Source organism: Nelumbo nucifera, chromosome 7, assembly GCF_055504915.1.
Source record: "Nelumbo nucifera cultivar China Antique chromosome 7, China Antique-T2T, whole genome shotgun sequence".
Taxonomy (NCBI): Eukaryota; Viridiplantae; Streptophyta; class Magnoliopsida; order Proteales; family Nelumbonaceae; genus Nelumbo; species Nelumbo nucifera.
In genome coordinates this window covers 57,263,903-57,285,034 of record NC_142655.1, presented here as the reverse complement: position 1 = coordinate 57,285,034, position 21,132 = coordinate 57,263,903, and the positions used below count along the sequence as shown (strand labels likewise).

Genomic DNA, 21,132 nt, shown 5'->3' with positions numbered 1-21,132 from the left:
GACATGGACTGAAGTAGTGAGAGATGATTTGAGGGTCAATATTTTAACAATGGAAATGGCACTGAACAGAATGGTATGGTGGAACAGGACTCATTAGCCAATTCCATTGGTTGGGAATTGGGAGTTGGGACAAGGCTCAGAGAGTCAAATTGTATAATGCAGTAATGATTTACAAATAGTATAATGATTTACAAATAGTATAATGATGCAACAAGATGAATGTAGTGAATTTAATGCACACAGCTATCACATACCTGCGAGGAAGAACCAGAAGTGTTCTGTGGTGTGGTTGGAAGGATTTCACATGTTGGTACTTTTCCAGACGCCTCTTGTAAATCCAATCTGCAAGATACTGAGAAATTTAGACCCAACTCAAACATCTAAATAACACTGTTCTAGACAGGTAACAGATAGTTGCTCTTTCTATAGCTTACTTTAGATGACCACACAAAAGCTTTAACCAGGGCTCCTTCAAGTACTCTCCTAACAATAAGACCACTTCTGTCACTGCACCAGTGATAAGAGAATGAATTAATAAGTGATAATACAATACAACAGCAAAAGGAGTCTCATTCTTGCAAGTTGAGCACCATTTTGTCCTCAGCTGCTGATAACATGAAATTCATATATGAAGCAATTATTGATATACACATGTGCCCTCTTGCTGAGAAATACCAAATTAAGCATATACTTCTGTTTCCAGACCCCCACCCCCCACCCCACTTTGAGATAGCAACAATTCATTGTGAACAAACAACAAACTGTCAAAGACGCACTTAAGGAATTAGGTGGTTCAACAGATGCTATTGAGTACTGAAATGGGAAGAGGGACTTCGATACTTGTCACACAGCTCAGTGGCAAAAGCTATGCCTCAGACTCAGGCCCAAGAATTTCGACAAGGAAAGACAACAATGGCCATCAGAGCAAGGAGGTCTCGGCATAAATGAACATAAAAAATCAGATGTCCAATGCCAACCCCATTAGTCTATAAGTAGCAAAGCAACACCTTGAAAATAAGGAATGGATACACAATCCAAGTATCCAACAGATCCAACAATGATAATCATCTATGCAACAAAATGATCGAGATGTAAATGGATCTAAGTTCTATCATTGAGAATTTTCTTACTGAACTCGTACATGTATCCTTCTCATCCAAAGCAGCATAGTTTTTGTCAAGTGTGGGCAACGTCAATTTTAGTTGGTGCACCTGTAGCCAGGAAAGAGAACAAGACAAATGGCAATAGTTGAAGTCAACAAATTTTTAGATAAAGAAACCAAAATGAAAAAGGTGAAATTTTATTTATTTAATATTGCCTTCTGCTTTCTAGCTAAAACTGTGTTTCTTATCATCTTTTTCTTGGAATTTGAATTTTAGCTTCCAAGAAGATACATAATTTACCATTTTCTATTGAATTTCATATTTTCTTTTCGTTTACCCAAATTGCTCGTTTCATCAGTAAAAGATACAAAATAAGAGTAAAAAAATCGGGGTGACAAGAATGATAGTTCCTTTTCCTTAACATGTCAGTTTCCCAATTCAAGATGGGTGGTTCCTTTACTAAACATTATTGGATGGAAAATGAAGTGATGGAAATTAATCTGTCATGAGTGGATCCCTATAAGAAGCAAATACAAAATGATGTGAGACCACACAGTAATTAAGAAACAATAAAGATTGAAAGGCTTACATGAATATAAATTTCCCAAAACCAAAACCCAACTGATTTTTGCTGATTATGACCAAATGATTGGAAGGAGCAAATTAAACAATAAAAAAAAGTGGAGAATAGACTCTTGAGAACAGATGATCAGGACCAACCAAGTAGAGCTCCTAATTGGGACCTTGAGTATGAGTACAAAACCTACATATCATTGTCATTGCCTACAATCTCGTACTTTTTTATGGCATTTGTATGCTGTTGAGTGGTCAATAAGTTCCAATTTCTTAGTAGTTCACTCATTAAATTAAATAGATCTTGTTGAGCAGGAGAAGAAGAAAGGAGGAAGGAAGAAGAAGAGGCAACTGAGTTGAGGCCTCAAAAGTTCTGCTTCAGTCGAGTGAAGCATTGTATTTATACTATACAGGCCGTACAACACAATAGGACTGTAAAATTACAAAAATACCCCTGCGGGTACTAAACCTGTGTACAGTACATATAATACGCCTGTCAACAGATCTCAACAACATAAAAGAACAGATTCCCTTTAGGTAATATTAATAATGATAAATGCCAAAAACAGGCAGGAGGCAGACCTTGTGGCATAACCAAGCTAAAACTTTGGAATCATCCAGCCTATAGAATTTTGTGGATCCAATTTCTGCAGAAGTAAAATGGTAGAAATTAGCTATTTAGTTCAAGTCATCCATATGAGCTACAGGGAAATTTTTTCAAATATAAACAAATAACAAATAGGATTATGATCTCGGTTTCTTACTTTGTTCTATAGCATTATTTTACTTTCTCAAAATCAACTGTGATTATCAACTATTTATCAAACCTTTTGCTTCCCTGATGTTGACCAGACTTTTTTAAAGATACAAAATATTAAAAGAAAAAAGAAAAAAGAATACAAGAAAGGTGACAAGTAGTCACCCGAAAGAAGAACATGACAAATGCACCTGAGAAACCAAATCCAACCAACATAACCAAGATCTGCAACACCTACCCCACACCTTAAGCTGAAGAAACAATGAGAAAGCCTTAGACTTCAAATTCGACCCTCCTAAAGCACCAACAGACAACCTACTTCCCAAACAAAAACACCCACCCAAACCAAGAAAAAAAAACAAAAAACAAAACCCTCCAAAACTGAATGACATCTAGAACTTTCAACCACATCCAACCCCCAAATCCAACTTGGACTTCATTACTTGGCTCTTAAAATAATGGCTGCTACAAACCAACTCCCTCTCTTCTTGAAATTTTTTATTTTCTTCACCTTTTTGACCAGCACCACACTAAATACAATTCCTCTCAATCTTGAAAAAGCCTTCAAATCCAGGAAATTTTGCCAATACCTTAACCTTCTAAATCTATTCACCACATTAGCGTTCTTCTTAAGGTTTTTAGCTTCTTTAGTACTATCATTAATTCTCTCCAATTCCAACACAGCATTCTTTTCAAAGATCTTGAGTTCCCACTCCCTCACCTCCTTCCCCGTCAGCCACCCCATCAAGCCCCGTAATCCCAAATTTAACTCGAACCTCCTCTACCTCAACATTGAAACCCTCCCCATCATGGATCAACTCCTTTTTCTGCTCTCTCTCTCCCTTTCCTCCAACTCTATAAATGTCTTCCCTGCAAAATCCGCCCCCCCCCACCAAAAAAAAAGAATAAACCAAGTGTTTTGCTCACTGCTGGAACCCAAACACTCCCTCCGAACCCAACTATGGGAGTGGAGAAGGCCACCACCAATCAGCATTTCACTAGAAGACAGAAAAGGTACTGTGTAACACGCGGCAGAGCCCCCAGAGTTAGTTACACTGCCACCAGAAGATATTCTCTCCATGATTGCACACACGTAGGCCAACTATATAAGGCCCTGATCATGTAATAAGCAGTGTGAATGAATATCTCTTTTATCTCTCTCTCTCTCCGAGTCATTTTCTTCCTACCCTTCCCTCTCTTCTCTCCTTCATCTTCTGTTTCAGGAGGTTAAGCCACCCTCGAAGGGGCTTCCGAGGTGAGCGGTAACTCATCAATTGGTATCAAAGCCAGGTTATTCAGATCATAGGCTTCACGATGCCACAGACACGTTCCTCTACCATGGATGATAGGGTCAACCAGCTTGAGGTTGGATTCCACCAGGTGTTGAACGAACTCAGGGAACTCAAAGTGGTCGTCTCAAGCTTCGCCTCTCAGCAGCAATCCGGCGAGACCAATCACCCAGTAGGAGTGGAAGCCTCTGCTTCCAGCAGCCAAAGAACAGGGTATTACCCCACCGAAAAAGTCACTAAGATCAACTTTCCCAACTATTCCGGTGGAGATCCCATTCCTTGGATCTTCAGAGAAGAAAGATTTTTCGAATACCACGAAACGCCCGCACACCAGCGTGTCTCCATCACTTCCATTCATCTAGAAGGAGACGCGATTCTATGGCTCCAGTGGTATCGCCAAAATCATCCCCAGGTAACTTGGGCGGAGTTCACTGAAGCTCTGTGCATCCATTTTGGGCCGACGGCGTTCGTGGACTACGACGAGCTTATCACTCGGTTGAAGTAGACTGGAACGGTAGCAGAGTACCAGCTCGAGTTCGAGCGAATGGCGACCAAGGTACACAGCTGGCCAGAGAAAGCCTTAGTAGGATGTTTTGTGGGAGGCCTCAGAGAGGATATCCGTCTGGAGGTGAGGGCTCTCCGTCCGGCGACTGTCATGGCTGCGATGGGATTGGCTCGCCTGCAAGAACAAAAAATCGACAACCTACGCAGAGCCAGCAAACCGACCTACCCGAATGTGAGGACTCCTCAACGGGTCGATCAGCAGCCCATGAAACAGGTTGGGGATCATCAGAAGCCCATCTTGCCCCGGCCCACTATGCCCTTCAAACGTCTCTCATGGGCTGAGATGCAGGCCCGGCACGAGAAAGGCCTTTGTTATAACTGTGATGACAAGTTTGGACCCGGCCATAAATGTCGGGTCCAGCAGGTGTTTCTCCTACAGACAGAGGAAGAGCCAGAAGAGACAGAACCAGAGCACTTAAATGACTGTGAATTGATTCCAGACGGACCAAAACCTGACGGGGCCGAGATCTCCTTACACACCCTTATGGGCCTCAACTCTCTTCAGTCCATGCGAGTAGAAGGAAGATTGGTTGGCCGGACCGTGATGATTTTGATTGACAATGGCTCTACCCTGAATTTCATCACTTGTCGTTTGGCAAGGCAACTAGGTATGACTATACAACCCACTCCTCTCTTTTCGATCCATGTGGCTAATGGGAGTCAGATGTCATGTAATGGTGTATGTAAGAAGGAAAAATCCTCATACAGGGCCATAATTTTTGGTGGATCTCCACCCATTGGATTTCTCGGGGGCTGATATTATTTTGGGGATTCATTGGTTGCGTGGCTTGGGCCCTGCTCAATGCGATTGGGCCAAAATGACTATGGATTTTCACCAGGATGGCCAGACTTGTCATTTACAAGGGGTGCGGATGGGCCTCCAAGGATGTTGGACAACCCTTATTTATGCACTTAGGCATCCGGCCCACAGTCCCAATTCTGTACAACCAGGGTTGTGTCCACCCCACAAGAGCCCAACACGAGGCCTTACGATTGATACTCGATCAGTTTGGCAACGTATTCAAGGAGCCAAACCAATTACCTCCACCCTGGGCTCATGATCATCAGATACCTCTCTTACTAGGTTCTAAACCGGCCAATGTGAGGCCATATAGATACCCTTACTTCCAGAAGATGGAAATTAGAAGGCAGTGAGAGAACTATTGGAAAAAGGGCATATACAGACCAGCACCAGCCCTTTTTCATCCCCTGTACTCCTAGTGAAGAAGAAGGATGGTAGTTGGCGCTTTTGCGTAGATTACCGGGCCTTGAATGAAATTACAGTGAAGGACAAGTTTCCTATACCCCTCATTGATGAAATGCTGGACGAGTTAGGAGAGGCACGAGTATTCTCCAAATTAGACCTGCGGTTCGGGTATCATCAGATTCGGGTCCACCAGGTTGACATCCACAAGACGGCCTTTAGGACCCATGATGGCCATTATGAGTTTTTGGTTATGCCTTTTGGACTCACCAACGCCCCCTCCACCTTTCAGGCCCTCATGAATGACATCTTCAGGCCATTCCTAAGGCGATTTATTCTGGTGTTTTTCGATGATATTCTGGTATACAACAAGGATTGGGACACACATATGGAACATCTGAAACTCACCCTCACAACTCTAAGGGGCCACCGGTTACATGCCAAAATGACAAAGTGTTCCTTTGGACAAGGACAAATTCAATACTTAGGTCATGTGGTTGCAGCAGGGCGAGTCATGGCAGACCCAGAAAAGGTAGACACCATCTAGAAGTGGCCCAAGCCCACTACTGTAAAGGCTCTACGGGGCTTTCTTGGGCTTACCGGATATTATAGGCGCTTCATTAAGGGGTATGGGCTTATGGTCACCCCTCTAACGCGTCTATTAAAGAAGGATTCCTTCGATTGGGCTGATAATGCCCAACGGGCTTTTGAAGACTTGAAGATAGCAGTTTCTAGCCCTCCAATCCTCACTCTTCCAGAGTTCTCTCAGCCCTTTGAAATAGAATGTGATGCATCGGGTGTAGGAGTAGGGGCCGTCTTGATGCAGAAAGGGCAGCCCATTGCTTATTTCAGCAAGGCTCTCTCAGCAGCTCACCAAAGTCAGTCCACTTGTGTCAAAGAAATGATGGTTGTGGTAATAGCAGTGCAAAAGTGGCGTGCATACCTATTGGGATGCCAATTTGTTACAAGGACAGACCAACAAAGTTTGAAGTACATAGCAGAGCAAAGGGTGCACACCCCGGAGCAGCAAAAATGGCTTAGTAAACTGATGGGCTTTGACTACCTCATAGAATATAAGCCTGGGCCCGCAAACAGAGTAGCTGATGCCTTGTCACGAGTGGAAGAGTTAGCCCATCTGACCTGTTCTCAACCCAGTTTTCCTTTGTTTGAAGCTATACGGCAAAGAAGCCAAGTCTGATCCGCAACTGCAGGATATTAGAGATAAGTGGAGTCGAGACCCTTCCCAAGTTGTTGGTTACCAAATTGTGGGGCCTGATCTTTTCTTTAAGGGCCGGTTTGTTGTTGCCCAGAATTCAGCCCACAAAGCTGAACTGCTAAGGTTGTTTCATGACTCCGCCTTGGGGGGACACTCGGGGGTGCTATGGACCCTAAAGAGGCTCAGCAGCCACTATCATTGGGTAGGAATGCGTAAGGATGTATTGCACTATGTATTCGAATGCCAAACCTGCCAATAGCAGAAATACTCCTCACAGTCTCCCGCTGGCCTTCTACAACCCCTCAAGATTCCAAAGCAAGTGTGGGAAGACCTCTCCATGGACTTCATCACGGGTCTTCCTCGTTCTGCAAGAAAGGAGGTTATCATGGTAGTGGTTGACCGTCTCACCAAGTACAGCCATTTCTCTGCATTACCTCACCCTTACACCACAGCAATGGTGGCTGACATCTTCATACGAATGTCGCCAAGCTGTATGGAACCCCAAGATCCATTGTCTCAGATCGGGACCCTGCCTTCCTGAGTTCATTCTGGAAGGAATATTTTCGGTTGCAAGGAACCCAACTGCACCCCTCCACGAGTTATCACCCGCAGACTGATGGACAGATTGAAGTTCTTAATCGATGCTTGGAAGCCTACCTTAGATGCTTCACAGGGGAGAAGCCTCGACAGTGGGCTCACTGGCTTCCGTGGGCAAAATACTGGTACAATTCGACTTATCAGTCGGCTGCTGGAATGACACCCTTCAAAGCTCTATATGGCAGAGAACCCCCTCCCATATTACCTTATGAATATGGGTCATCCAAGGTGGCAGAAGTAGAGACCCGTCTACTTGCGAGAGACGAGATTCTTAGATTGCTCAAGTCCAACTTGACAAAAGCCCAACAGCGAATGAAGGCCCCCTATGACTCTCACCACCGCCCACTAGAATTTTAGGTGGGTGACTTCGTTTACCTTGAGCTCCAACCTTACCGCCAGATCTCGGTAGTAAGACGGGCTTGGCACAAGCTAGCACCCAGGTATTATGGGCCTTATAAAGTTCTGGAGAGAGTGGGCCTTGTTGCTTACCGGTTGGACCTCCCTGCAACCTCAAAGCTTCACCCAGTGTTTCACATCTCACTTCTTAGGAAGACGGTGGGAAATCATACTCCTATCTCATCCAACTTGCCCCAATTCACTAAAGAAGGGGACATTGACACGGAGCCTATCAGAATTGTGGATTTCCGTTGGGTTCGACGAGGTGGTCAGGTTGTGCCAGAAGCCAAGGTAGAATGGATTGGGCTTCCTCCAGATGACGCCACTTGGGAACCTTATCTAAGGCTGAACGAGAGGTTTCTGAACCTAGACCTTGGGGGCAAGGTCAGTGCTAAGGGGGGAGGAATTGTAGGAACCCAAACACTCCCTCCGAACCCAACTATGGGAGTGGAGGAGACCACCACCAATCAGCATTTCACTAGAAGACAAAAAAAGTAGTGTGACACGCGACAGAGCCCCCAGAGTTAGTTACACTGCCACCAGAAGATATTCTCTCCATGATTGCACACATGTAGGCCAGCTATATAAGGCCCTGATCATGTAATAAGCAGTGTGAATGAATATCTCTTTTATCTCTCTCCCTCTCTGAGTCATCTTCTTCCTACCCTTCCCTCTCTTCTCTCCATCTTCTGTTTCAGGAGGTTAAGCCACCCTCGAAGGGGCTTCCGAGGTGAGCGGTAACTCATCACTCACTTCCACTTCCTTGTCAACCGCCAAATCCAAATTGACCAAGCTCTCCACCATATGTGTTTCATCCAACATAACTTCATCCTCCTGATTCCCTTCCCCATCAATTTCAAAATCATCTTCTTCCCTTTGGCTTAATTAATGTTCTTGTTCTGTAATTTTGAATACCGCTATGCATCTTAACACTGTCCACTGCCTTATCCTCTTCAACCTCTATTGACTTCTCCTTCCCTGACACACGAAAAAAAAAAAAAAAACTTTTGTGTTAGTCATGAGCATCTCCTTCACCCCTGAAGAATTCCGCAGTCTCAAGTCAAACCTCTTCAATGCAGTTCGTACCAACTTCTTTTACCATTTCCACCCCTTCTTCCCTTCAGACAGACCCACACCAAACAAAATCAGCTGAAGTGGGTAGTAGAAAACCAAGAATTAAGCAAGATGCAAAGCCAGATAATACCCCTATTGATGTTAATCATAGGCTGGGTGATAATGATGAAGAACCTTTGAAACATGTAAAACAGATTCAATGGTTAGTGGGAAGACTACTATACCTATCTATGACACTCTAATATTGCTTATGCTACTGGGGTTCTAAGTTCATGCATTCCCCTCAAGTACCACACTTGGGCCTCATTCGTTTCACAAATTCTAGTAGGGAGGAAGGTCGGTCAATGGGATTGTGATTCCCATTGACCAATGTAAAGAACACTATGTGGTCCCCACAGTGTTTGTATGGCAGCAATATTTTGTTTAGATATGATATAGTGTTAGTTGGTAGTTATTTCAGCTTTATTATTATTTATTTCTTATTCTATTTGCCATGTAAGCAATAAGGGCAATTCAGCCCTTTTACAGTTAGCCAATAGTTATAAATACTAAGAGAGGGTCGACAGAAATTATGACCTACTCTCTCTCTTTTCTGAAACTCTCTTCGTGTACTTCTTTTCTTCCTCTCTTCTCTTCTTCTTCTCTTCAATTTTTCATCCTTTTTTTCTTTTTAATTCAAGAACTGATTGTAGTCTAGATCGACTACTTGGTATCAGAGCCGACCTAGAAGCTCTTATGCTAGTCTGATTAGGCCAACTACATGAGAACCACCTAGGTTTGGAAGTTTTTCAACAAGGAAGGAGGATCGGCTGATTCTTGGAGGTTACTGGTAGTGTGCGGCTGCTACTAAAGAGATTGTAGAAGTCTGAGAGAGTTCCAGTAGTCAGGAAGAATCAGAAGAAGCTTCAGATCCTCAAGATTAGGGTTTTGCATCAACCAGAAGGCGGCGGCCAGAGGTTTTTTCATAAAGTAAGCTTTTTCTTGTGATTCTATTTAGAAAAGATAATCTTGGTTTAGTCTGAGAGGTGCGGCTTTAGAATTTTTGTGTTTTCTTTACGGTTTTGAGAGAAAACCCTAAACTTCAGAACTGTTATTTGTTCAGATCAGAATTTGAACTGGTTTCATTTAGAAACTTGTTTTCTGTGTTCTTTGGAAGAACTAGGCCGGTTGCTATAAGTTGTTTGGGTGTTGTTTCTCCTATTACAGTAATTAAAAAAGTTTCTTTTATTAATTCTTGATCAAGAATGGAGTTCAAGAGTCAAGGGGAAGGTGTTTTTGGGACTAGCAATTCTGGTAACATGTCTGAGAATACCTTTCAGATTACAACAGTTAAGTTTGATGGATCAAACTACCTAGAATGGGCTCAATCGGCCATGATGGCCATTGGGGGTAGGGTAAAACTGAGCTACTTGTTGGGAGATGTGAAAGAACCAACTAAGGAGGACCAAACCTATACCAAATGGGTTCAGGAGAACTATTTGGTTATGACATGGCTGTGCAACTCTATGCAGCCACATATCAGTCGGAACTATTTGTGGGCGAAAATAGCTAAGGAAATCTGGGATGTCATGAAAGAGACCTACTCCCAACCCCTTAATGTTGCTAGGGCTTATGAACTGAAATGTGAGGTTAACAACCTTAAGCAAGGAGAGAAACTAGTCTCGATTTACTGCTCTACACTGAAATCTTTGTGGCATGAAATTGACCACCTAGAAACACTTGAGTGGGAAAGCCAGAAGGATGCACAGACTCATAGAAAGCAGGTTGAGACTAATAGGGTTTTTGAGTAACTAGCTGGTCTGAATCCTGAGTATGATATTGTGAGACAACAATTGCTGGCAAGAGACAGTGTGACCCTATCACAAGCCTACTCCTTAGTGCACAGTGAAGAGACTAGGAGAAAGGTTATGATGCAGCATCAGCCCTTCCCACCAGCCTTGGCAGCAATCAAACCTAAGTCCGGGGGTGATACGAAGAGGGATATAAAGAAGGAAGACAAGCGGGATCTAGTATGTGAACATTGCAAGAAACCCAAGCATACTAAAGATACTTGTTGGAAGTTGCACCCTCATTTAGTCCCAACAAAACTCAGGAACAAAAGGGATAATGCTAATTTGGTTGTTAATACTGATTATGCCTCCTCATCGGGCACAAAAGGTACACCCCTAGACACCCTAGCTGCTGTCCGGGCTGCCCTGACTCGGTTGGAAAAGGAAGTTGGCAATTCAGCTCAATCATCTCAGCCACCATCAGCTCCCACATTAGCTTTGCTCATTTAGGTACTCGGGCCTCAGCTTATCATGCTTCAGCTCCAGGTAACACTGAACATTGTTGGGTAATAGACTCAGGTGCATCTGACCATACGACTGGCTTGCCATCACTGTTCACTACCTATCACTTATCTTCTGGCAGAGATAAGGTGTCCATTGCTAATGTTTCCCTTGTTCCCGTTTCTGGCAAGGGAGACATCAAGTTGTCTAATGCCATATCCTTATCTTCAGTTTTGCATGTTCCTAAGCTTAATACTAATTTGCTTTCAGTCAATAGCATTACAAGGTGATTGGGACTGGCCGTGAGAGGAATGGGATCTATCTGCTTGGAGAGAGTTCACATTGGGAAGATAGTGAAGATGGGAAGTCTTTTGTTTCTCAGTCTGTTAATCAGGTTATGCTTTGGCATAATCGGGTCAAAATCAAAATCTTCAGATCCAATAATGCGAAAAAATACTTTGCCAACCAATTAGCCTCCTATTTGCTTGACCATGGGATTATCCACCAAAGTATTTGTCCTCATACACCACAGCATAATGGGGTTGCTGAGGAAGAATAGGCACATATTAGAGGTGGCCAAAAGCATCATATTTAACTCCAATGTGCCTAATCATTTCTGGGGAGATGCTATTCTTACAGCAGTGTATCTCATTAACCGAGTTCCTTCGTAGATTCTTGACATGTGTTAAGTGGGCTGATTTATGTTGGGCCGATTTATGTTTAGTTTGTTTTCTTTTAAATTAAGAAGTTGTTGGGCCTTGGGCCCATTAGTCTTTTATTTTTAAAAGAATTGTAAGTACTTAGTTGAGTTGCCGCCCTACTAGGGGCATCTTTGTAATATCTCATATTTAAGTTAATTATAAATAGAATGAGGGGCTGGCGGCTAGGGTTATGCATCACTATCCTAGTCGACCTTCTTCTCCTTTTCTTCCCTTTCCTCTGTCTATTGCTAAAACCCCCAACTTTCTCCTCTTCCTTTCACAAGAAGCTTGGCCGAAATCAGCACATAAGGCTTTCTACTTGGTATCAGAGCAGGTTGAAGGTTCTTGAAGAGATTCACTCCTGCAGCCCTAGATCGGCCGACTGCATGGAGATTTAAGAGGCTGACCGAAGCTCCCAGGTAAGCCCAGTTTTTGGATTTTCTTGATGGATCTGTATGCCCTGTAGCTGGTCTAGGGTTTCTCATCAGAATCAGGAAAAACTGGAGAAAGGGGAAGAGTCCTGATTTTGTTGGACTCTTCAATTTTGACCTAGGTAGTGGCGCCCTAATTTTTTAGGGTTCCTCTGGGTTTTTTGTAAGGGGTGATTCAAGTTCCATGTGGTTTGGAGGCTTCTAGAGAGAGCAGTTGCTTTTTCTCTCTCTTCTCCCATCCCACCGAAAAGGAATCTTTCGTGGGAAGAAAGTCCAGGACACCAAAGGAGTGTCGTTGGTTCCAGAAGGTGTTCTGTTTGTTCTTGCTGCATTTTTTTGTTGTTTTCTGTACCTCTTTTGAGACACATGGAGGGACACAGAGTTGAATATAAGCCCGGGAATGAAATGAGACCAATGGGAGGTGGTGTTGGAGACCCCTTCGGAGCTGGGACCATTACTACAGTTAGATTGGATGGTACAAACTACTTGGAATGGTCCCAACCTGCAAAGATGGCCATTGGGGCTCGTGGAAAATTGGGGTATAATACTGGTGAAGAGGTGAAACCCGAAACTGGCAACTCAGGAAAATTATATGGTAATGGCATGGTTGTGTAATTCTATGTTGCCACATATAAATAAAAATTTTTTATGGGCAAACACTGCTAAGGAGATATGGGATGGGGTTGCAGAAACCTATTCACAAAGGGAGAATGTTGTTGTATCTACACCTGGAGTTTCTAAGATTTCCGAGAGAAATAGGGAGAGGAGGCACATGGAGTTCGTGCAGGCAGGTCAGTGGAGGAGATCCTTGAAGATAGAAGCAAAAAATCTCCTGTTCGAAGAGATGAGAATCAAGGGGAAGGTAAGCCTGAAGGTAAGGGAAGCGAAAAAGGGTACAATATTGCTGGAAGGATTAGAAGTGATCGAGTGGCTAAGAAAGTTCATAGCTGGAGCCTGTTCAAAAGGTAAGCAGATAAACTGGCAGGATTTTAGTACACTAGAAGGGAGAAGATATGTTGTTGAATGTAAGAGGAATAGAATGGGGTTCTTCATAGCTTTGGCTGAATTTTTTGGTAAGGGACAAAGGCAACTAGTGTGTCTACCAGCAGGAAAACAGAACCAAGGCTGGGGGGAAGTTGACTGGTTGCCCAAAGAGTTCTTAGCTCAAGGAGTAGCAAATGAGAAAAAAGCCTCCATAAGAGAGGAGAAGGATTATCTCAGTAACAGTAGGGTACAACAAGGGCCAGTGGTCATGGCAAAAACAAAAGGCCATTGCAGAATGGTGGGAGGTCTAGAGAGAGAGGAGTGGGATAGTAAGTTTGTGATACAAGCCAAGGAAAAGGTTAATGATTGGAGGAGGGTAGCTGACTTACTGGCAACCAGGTTTAAGTTGAAGAGTGTTTTCATAGTAACCCCCTTCGATAACTGTAAAGCCATCCTAGATCCATTAGAGAATGATTTGGAAATATTAGCTATCAATGTTCAGGCTGAGTTCGGATCATTCACAGTCTTCAAATGGAATCCAACTTCCAACTCCAAGGATCTTTTTGTTGAAGATGGTGTGGTGGTGCGTGTAATAGGCTTGCCATTCCATCTATGGAAACAAGAAATAGCAGAGTCTATAGCTGTGTTGTGTGGAGGAATCTTGAAAGGTGCTTTCTGGGGCGATCTCTATTCAGTAGCAATCCTGCTAAATGGTGTGAAGCCAGAAGAAATTCCACGAAAGGTAGAGGTACAAACAGAGGGAAGCTTTGTCTCTGTGTGGTTAGCTTCCTCCATTGAAGCAGGGTTGTGGAGGGAGGCTCGTTTGGTAGGAGGGGAGAAGGAGGAAGAAGAAGCACTACGTGGACTTGTGAGACTGGGTAATTCAAATGGGAAGGGATATTTCACTAAAAAGGGCCAACAAATTCTGGGAAGCCAAAAAGTTTTGGGGCAGTTGGAAGGTCAAACCTGGAGAAAGCAAGAAGAGGATATGACAAATGGCAGATCCTTTGCGCAGGTGGTGTCAAGGGAAAAAGACAAAAAGATTCAAGTGTTGAAAGGGAGAAGGCTGAACCAGCAATTTCAGACAGGGAAGGTTGCTGGTTCGACCATTAAAATAGGGGGGCGTGACTCTTTAAGAGGTCACGTGGGACGAAAAGAAGGGCCCAATCGAGTGGATCCCATTTATGGTGGGCCGGAAAAGGCTTCTCAAGTAAAGGAGTTGGGCTCCTATAGTCTTGAGCCCAAGGCCCATTATAAGACAGATGGGCCGAGGGACACGTTAAGTAAGCACGTGACTGGGAGGAGGGATGAGTTGATAGACGAGATAAAGTGTCTATCTTCTTCAACCCCGAACCCTTCCTCTCGACCGAACAGATCAGGCGCAAAAAATTCTCAAGACTCGCAGTCTCGAGGCTCCCTACAGTGGGTCCCTTCCAACCTGGCGAACCGTCTCTCACCAGATAGGCACAACCCGAGATACCTGAAGCCTAGTGATGAGAACAGAACAGGGCTTGAAGATTGGTTGAGTGAACAAAACAGCAATGATGATTCTGATAGAGACGAAACGCAAAGTCTAGGAAGTTTGTCTCCGAAAAGCAACAAGGATCTTCTTGAAACAGAAAGTTTGTATACAGAGTTGTTTTTAGAGGAAGAGACTGAAGAGGCAGGTGGCGGGAAGACTAGGAATGGTGAAGAAATTGGTTCTAAAGCTGTGAAAACTCCTCCCTTCGTCGAGGGAGCTGACCCTGAGTCTAATGAATTACAAGATGTTGGTGGAGAGGGACAAGAATCGGCCGTGAGGATGGATGCGGGTATTCCAGTGTCGAAAACACAGAGAAAGGTTTTCCAAGTGGGTAGGTCGTCAGGAAGTGATTCTTTCACCATGTCTACTTCACAACCTTGTCCAAAAAGGGGAACGGCTTTAAAACCATTTGCCGACGATCAGCAAGTCATTTCCAGTGATTCTAGTCCTACCCCCGTTCTTTCAGGTATGGGTGTCAATTCTGTTTTAGGTACTGACTTGTTTGCTATGCCTGTAACAGATATCCCAGCTTCCCATCCAGGAGTTTCTGATGCAAGAGAGAGGGTGATAGTGGAAGGAGAGAGGGTGTTGGAAGGAAGTAGTAAGGGGGAAGCGGATAGAATTTGGGAGATGATCTGTACAATGATGGAGGAACAAAATAAAAAGGAAGGACTTGTAGAAAGATGTTGTAGCCAAAATAAGTGTGAGAAGGGTAAAATTCTTTCTCAAACATTGGCTGGAAAGCATGGAGAAATTGGGAAGGGGGGGAAAAGAGGAACAAATAAGAAAAAAAGATCTGAAGTGGAGAGGCTAATTTCAGACATTGAGGGGGATTTAGAATTCAGTGGTAGAGGGGATAGGAGGAAGGGCCTAAAATGAGGAGAATATGGCCTCTTATTGGGTTTCTTTGCTATTTTGTATCGATGAAAATTATTAGCTGGAATGTAAGAGGGTTAGGGAGTGCAAGGAAGAGAAGGGCGATCCTGTTACAAGAATCCAAATTGATGGAATTAGATGGGAGATGGGTTAGGAGTTTTTGGAGGTCTAGAGGTTTAGGTTGGAGCTCGTCTCCTTCTTGGGGAGCCTCGGGGGGGATTGTAATACTGTGGAGGGAGGATGTGGTGGAAGTAGTGGAAGAATTGATAGGCAGATTCTCAGTTTCTATTACGTGCAAGAATGTAGAAAATGGGTGTGTATGGGTCTTAACCTTGGTGCCTGGGCGGGGATTTTAACGTCATTAGATTCTCTGATGAAACCAGTAATCCCCAACAGGTAATCTCAACAAGCATGAGGAAATTTAATGGTTTTATTGAAGATTGTGAACTGAAGGAAATACCTCTGTTGCAAGCCAGTTACACATGGTCCAACCTTCAGGAAACCTCTTTGTGCTCGAAGTTGGATAGATTCCTTTTTAACCTTGCCTGGGAGAATAGCTTGGAAAACCTGGTTGTTAGGGCATTACCCAGGGTCACCTCCGATCACTGTCCAATCCAAATAGGAACTGAGTCTTTTCCTATAGGACCCAAACCTTTTAGATTCGAAAATATGTGGCTTACCCATCCAAATTTTGTGAAAAAAGTGAAGGAGTGGTGGGGTGAGGAGGAGAGGGGGGTAAGATGGAAGGGGATCAAGTTCCATAAGAAATTAAAAAGGTTGAGAGCCAAAATAAAAGAGTGGAATAGAGATCAGTTTGGTAGAATTGAGGAGCAAAAATTGGGCCTAATCTCTCGAATAGAGAATTTGGATGTAAAGGAATCTCACAATGGGCAAACCGAGGAGGACAGAGTGCTAAGGAGACAATTAAAAAAGGAGTTGGAAGAAGTGTTATTGAGGGAAGAAATCAGTTGGAGACAAAAATCTAGACACAAGTGGATTAAGGAAGGCGATGGGAACACTAGACTCTTCCATGATTTGGCAAATGGGAGACGAAGAAAGAATTTTGTGACCAAGCTAGAGATAGGAGAGGAGGTGATTACCAACCAGGATGACATAGCCAGAAAATTTGGGGTCCACTTCAAATCGATTTATAGAAGGCCTTTGAGTGAGAGAACAGTCATGGAAAGGGTGGATTGGCCAAGAATTGATGAAGAAGTGGCTGTTATGGGCCCGAGCGTAGGATCACGTCACGGGTCGCTCCACCGCAGGAACCTCAGATCTTTCCTTGCCCTTGGCCTTGCGTACAGGCCCTATCTTGACTATCTCGTGGGTGATTTGTCCAAGAGATCACCGAACTCTCCTTTACTCTCTTTCTTGATTGAATATTCGATATCCTCATTCAATAATGGCGTCTCCTTAAATAGGAGATTACAAGAGGAGGGTTCCTTGTTGGATTCGGTTAGGTTAGTCCTAAACGGACTCAAACTCCTACTTCTAATTAGACTACTTACTTTTAATGGTACTACAATTCCTTCTAAGAATAGGGGATAAGATAAGGGAGAATGGGATAAGGGATAAGGCGCGTTCTCTTGACGTGTCCGGATAAGGGTGGGCCCACCCAATGAGCTGTCGTGTGGGCCCCGCTCTGCTGCTGCTGCCGGTGTGCGTGCACGCGGTGCCACTGCTGCGCAGTGCGTGCGCGCGGCTCATGGTGCCGCTGCCGTGCGGTGCCGGTCGTGTGCGCGCTGCTGCCGTGTGGTGCGGGTGCTCATAACATCACTCCCCTCCTGGACTACAAGCTTGTCCTCAAGCTCGAGGTCTGGATAGGCATTGTGGAGATCGGTCCAGGGGATCCAGGTCGCCTCTGCTGGAGGTAGTCCCTCCCATTCGACTAAAACCTCGAAGGTGCCTTGATGGATGCGGGACCGGATGAGGGCGCGGGGCTAGAGGATAGGTCTGTCGTCCTGGAAAGGGGGTAGGGGAGGCACATGGTCGGGAGGAGTGCCAACATAAAGCTTTAAGAGGGACACATGGAAGATGTCGTGGATCCTGCTGTGCTCCGAGAGCTCGAATTGATAAGCTACCTTTCCTATCTTCCTTAGAATCTTGAAGGGCCCGTAGAATTTTGGGGCCAGCTTAGGGGGCCCCTGGCGCCTGAGAGACAGCTGCCTGTATGGTCGGAGTTTCAGCCAAACGTACTGCCCTGGTTCGAAGGTGACTTCGCGGTGCCGCTGATCGTAGGCGTGTTTCATACGTGCCTACGCCTGCTGTAAGCGCAAGGAGACTTCGGCCAGGAGGGCATCGCGAGCTTGGAGGCTGCGGTCCACTTCTTCCAACCGCGTTGAGCCCGGCTCGTAGGACAGAAGGCGTAGAGGATCTCGACCGTACACAACTCTGAAGGGAGTCATTCCAAGGGAAGAGTGATAGGATGTATTGTAGCAGTATTCAGCCAATGGGAGGTACTCCACCCAACGCCGCGGCAGGTCACCCACGAAGCAGCGAAGGTACATCTCAATTGTCCGGTTCACCACCTCTGTTTGGTCGTCTGACTGTGGATGGTAGGCTGAGGAGAAGGCGAGGGTCGTGCCTTGTAATCTAAAGAGCTCCTTCCAGAATGTGCTTGTGAAGATCGGGTCCCGGTCACTGACGATGGACTCGGGGAGTGCATGTAGGCGAAAAATGTGGGTGAAGAAGGTATGGGCGACCGAGACTGCGGTATAAGGATGGGATAAAGGGAGGAAGTGAGCATATTTGGAGAACCGGTCCACTACCATGAACAGGACTGACTTCCCCCCGACTTTGGGCAGCCCTTCGATGAAATCCATGGCAATATCGGCCCAGATCTGCGTTGGGAGGGAGAGGGGTTGGAGCAGGCCTGCAGGGTGCAGATTTTCCCATTTTTGTTGTTGGCAAACTGCGCAGTTCTGGATAAAGTCCCACACCGAGGCCCTCATAGCTTGTCAGTGGAAGTCAGCGTGAATACGATGCAGCGTTTTTTTAATGCCCTCGTGTGTCGAGTGGTGTATGCTGGCGATGATGGAGGGGATTAGGGGGCAATCGACGAGTAGGTAGATCTTCTTTTTGTAGAATACCAGCCCATCGTGGAGAGACCAGTTCGGGTTAGTAGACCCAGACTGTATTTGTTGGACCAGGTTGTTCCATTCTGATGACTGTGGCAGTGTGTCCCGAATGTCTTCTAGCAGGGTGGCTCGTGGTTGGGAGATCGCATGGAGGAGCATACTATCTTCTTCTCGTCGGGATAGGGCATCTGCTGCACGGTTCAGGGATCCTGCCTTGTAGTCCACCCGGAAATCGAAACCCAGAAGCTTGCTGACCCAATGTTGCTGTGGGGAGGTGGTCAGTCGTTGTTCCAGCAAGTATTTGAGGTTGTAGTGGTCTGTTTTGATGACGAAGGGTCTGCCCCACAAGTATGGCCTCCAGTGTTGTACTGCCTTGGCTAGGCCAATGAGCTCGCGTTCATAGGCGGGTAATTTGAGATGGCGGTCACCTAGCTTGCGGCTTAAGAAGGCTATCGGGTGCCCTTGCTGCTGAAGGATGGCTCCTACGCCTATGCCGGAAGCATCACACTCGACTGTGAACTCAAGATCAAAGTTCGGTAGCTGGAGGACTGGTGTGGAAGAGAGGGCTTCCCTTAGGCTTACGAAGGTTGCACCGGCTGTGCTATCCCAGTGGAAGGCATTTTTCTTGAGTAGGTTGGTAAGCGGGGCTGCTAACAGGCCGTAATTTTGTACGAACTTTCAGTAGTACCCTGTTAGCCCTAGGAACCAACGGAGGGCCTTGGCGGACTGTGGCCGGGGCCAGTCCTTGATGGCCTGAATTTTGGAGCTGTCCACAGCTACACCTGGCCCGCTGATTACATGTCCAAGGTAAAGGACTTGGTGTTCCCCAAAGGAACACTTGGATCTTTTAAGGAAGAGTCGGTGCTGCTTTAGGAGCTCGAGCACGACCCGCAGGTGCTGAATGTGTTCCACCCACGTCTTGCTATAGACCAAGATATCGTCGAAGAAGACCAGTACATATTTACGGAGGTGGGAGTGGAAGACTTCATTCATCAGGACCTGGAATGTGGAAGGGGCGTTGCAGAGGCCGAATGGCATAACTAGGAACTCGAAATGGCCATGATGCGTCCTGAAGGCTGTCTTTTTTACATCTGCGGAAGACATCCTGACCTGGAAATAGCCTGACCTGAGGTCTAATTTGGAGAAGAATTGTGCGCCGTGGAGTTCGTCCAATAATTCGTCTACGATGGGGATCGGGAATTTATCTTTGACGGTTCGGCTATTGAGTTCCCTATAGTCCACACAAAATCTCCAAGTCCCATCTTGTTTGGGTACCAACAAAATTGGGGAGGAAAAAGGGGAGTGGTTGGGCCGAATGATCCCCTGTTGTAGCATATCTGTGCATTACTTCTCTAACTCATCTTTCTGTCGGTGGGGGTAGCGATAGGGCCGAACCACGACCGGTGGTCGCAGGCTCTAGGAGGTGGGAGGCCCTTGGGTTCTTGGAAAATGGATGAGTAATCGGTGAGAAGTCTCTCCACATCAGTTGTGCGCGAATTCTCCCCCTGGAGTGCATGTAGTTGTGTCTTGGTCCTTGTCCGGGTTCCCTGCCAAGTAACCGGTTTGCCATCTAAGTGGAAGGTCATGGTCAGGGCAGCGAAGTCCCATAGGATTGGGCCTAGCGTGATCAGCCATTTGACGCCTAGGACGATGCCAAATTCGTCCAAGGATAGTACAAATAAATCTGCTCGGAAGGACTCTTTTTCCACCTGAATTCTGGTGTTCTTGCAGATACCGGGGCTATGGACTCTTTCCCCGTTCGCCACGCTACCTGTAATTATGGCCTGACTTCCATGGGCAACTCTAACTTGCGGGCCGCCTGATTGCTGATGAAATTGTGGGTGCTTCCGGAGTCTACCAGAATGCGCACGGGTTTCCCCGTCACTAGCACCCTTAGTTGCATTGTCTGTGAGGTTCTGATCCCTGTGATTGCGTGAAGTGAGATCTCGGGTTCAGTTGGTGATGGCTCTTCCTCATCCTCTTCAGTCTTGTCTACTAGAAGGCAGAATAGTTTCTTGCATCTATGCCCTGCGGAGTAAAGATCATCGCAATTGAAGCACTGCCCCTTCGCACGCCGTTCTGCCATCTCGGCTCGGGACAGACGCCGGATGGGGGGTGACACCCTGCTGCTCCCTGTCTATGATACTGATCTGGAGGGGTTACCGGTGTGAGTCCTCTACTCCCTGTTGGGCGCAGGGGTAGACACTCCCGCTGGCCTTGACGGTGCCCAAGTCGTGGTTGGCCGTCCAATGTTGAAGGGTCCGTGAGTAAGCTGCATCTTCCGTTCAAAGGCACAGGTGAGGTTCATTGACGTAACCAGATTTGGGGGCTGCAGCATCTCTACGTCTACCCTTAAGGGTTCTATCAGCCCTGCTGTGAACATGTCCACTTGCTGGTTTGGTCTAACCGTGGCCGCTCTGGCAAGCAAGGTTTGGAACTGGCGTTGATATTCAGCCACGGTTCCCATTTGCTTGAGATTGATTAGCTCACCCAAC

At 45.6% G+C, this 21,132-nt stretch overlaps 1 protein-coding gene across 5 annotated transcripts in view; it reads right to left on the bottom strand.

Moving 5' to 3' along the window:
- LOC104599715 (ribonuclease H2 subunit B) overlaps positions 1-21,132 on the bottom strand; it is a 49,728-nt gene that overhangs the window by 1,723 nt on the left and 26,873 nt on the right. For all 5 annotated transcript variants that reach the window (XM_088891384.1, XM_088891381.1, XM_088891383.1 and 2 more), the window contains 4 exons: positions 2,259-2,323; positions 1,142-1,211; positions 435-507; positions 255-342 (listed from right to left, as the gene is read on the bottom strand). In XM_088891384.1, the coding sequence (XP_088747510.1) occupies positions 255-342; positions 435-507; positions 1,142-1,211; positions 2,259-2,323 (296 nt within the window). The remainder of the gene's footprint in view (positions 1-254; positions 343-434; positions 508-1,141; positions 1,212-2,258; positions 2,324-21,132) is intronic.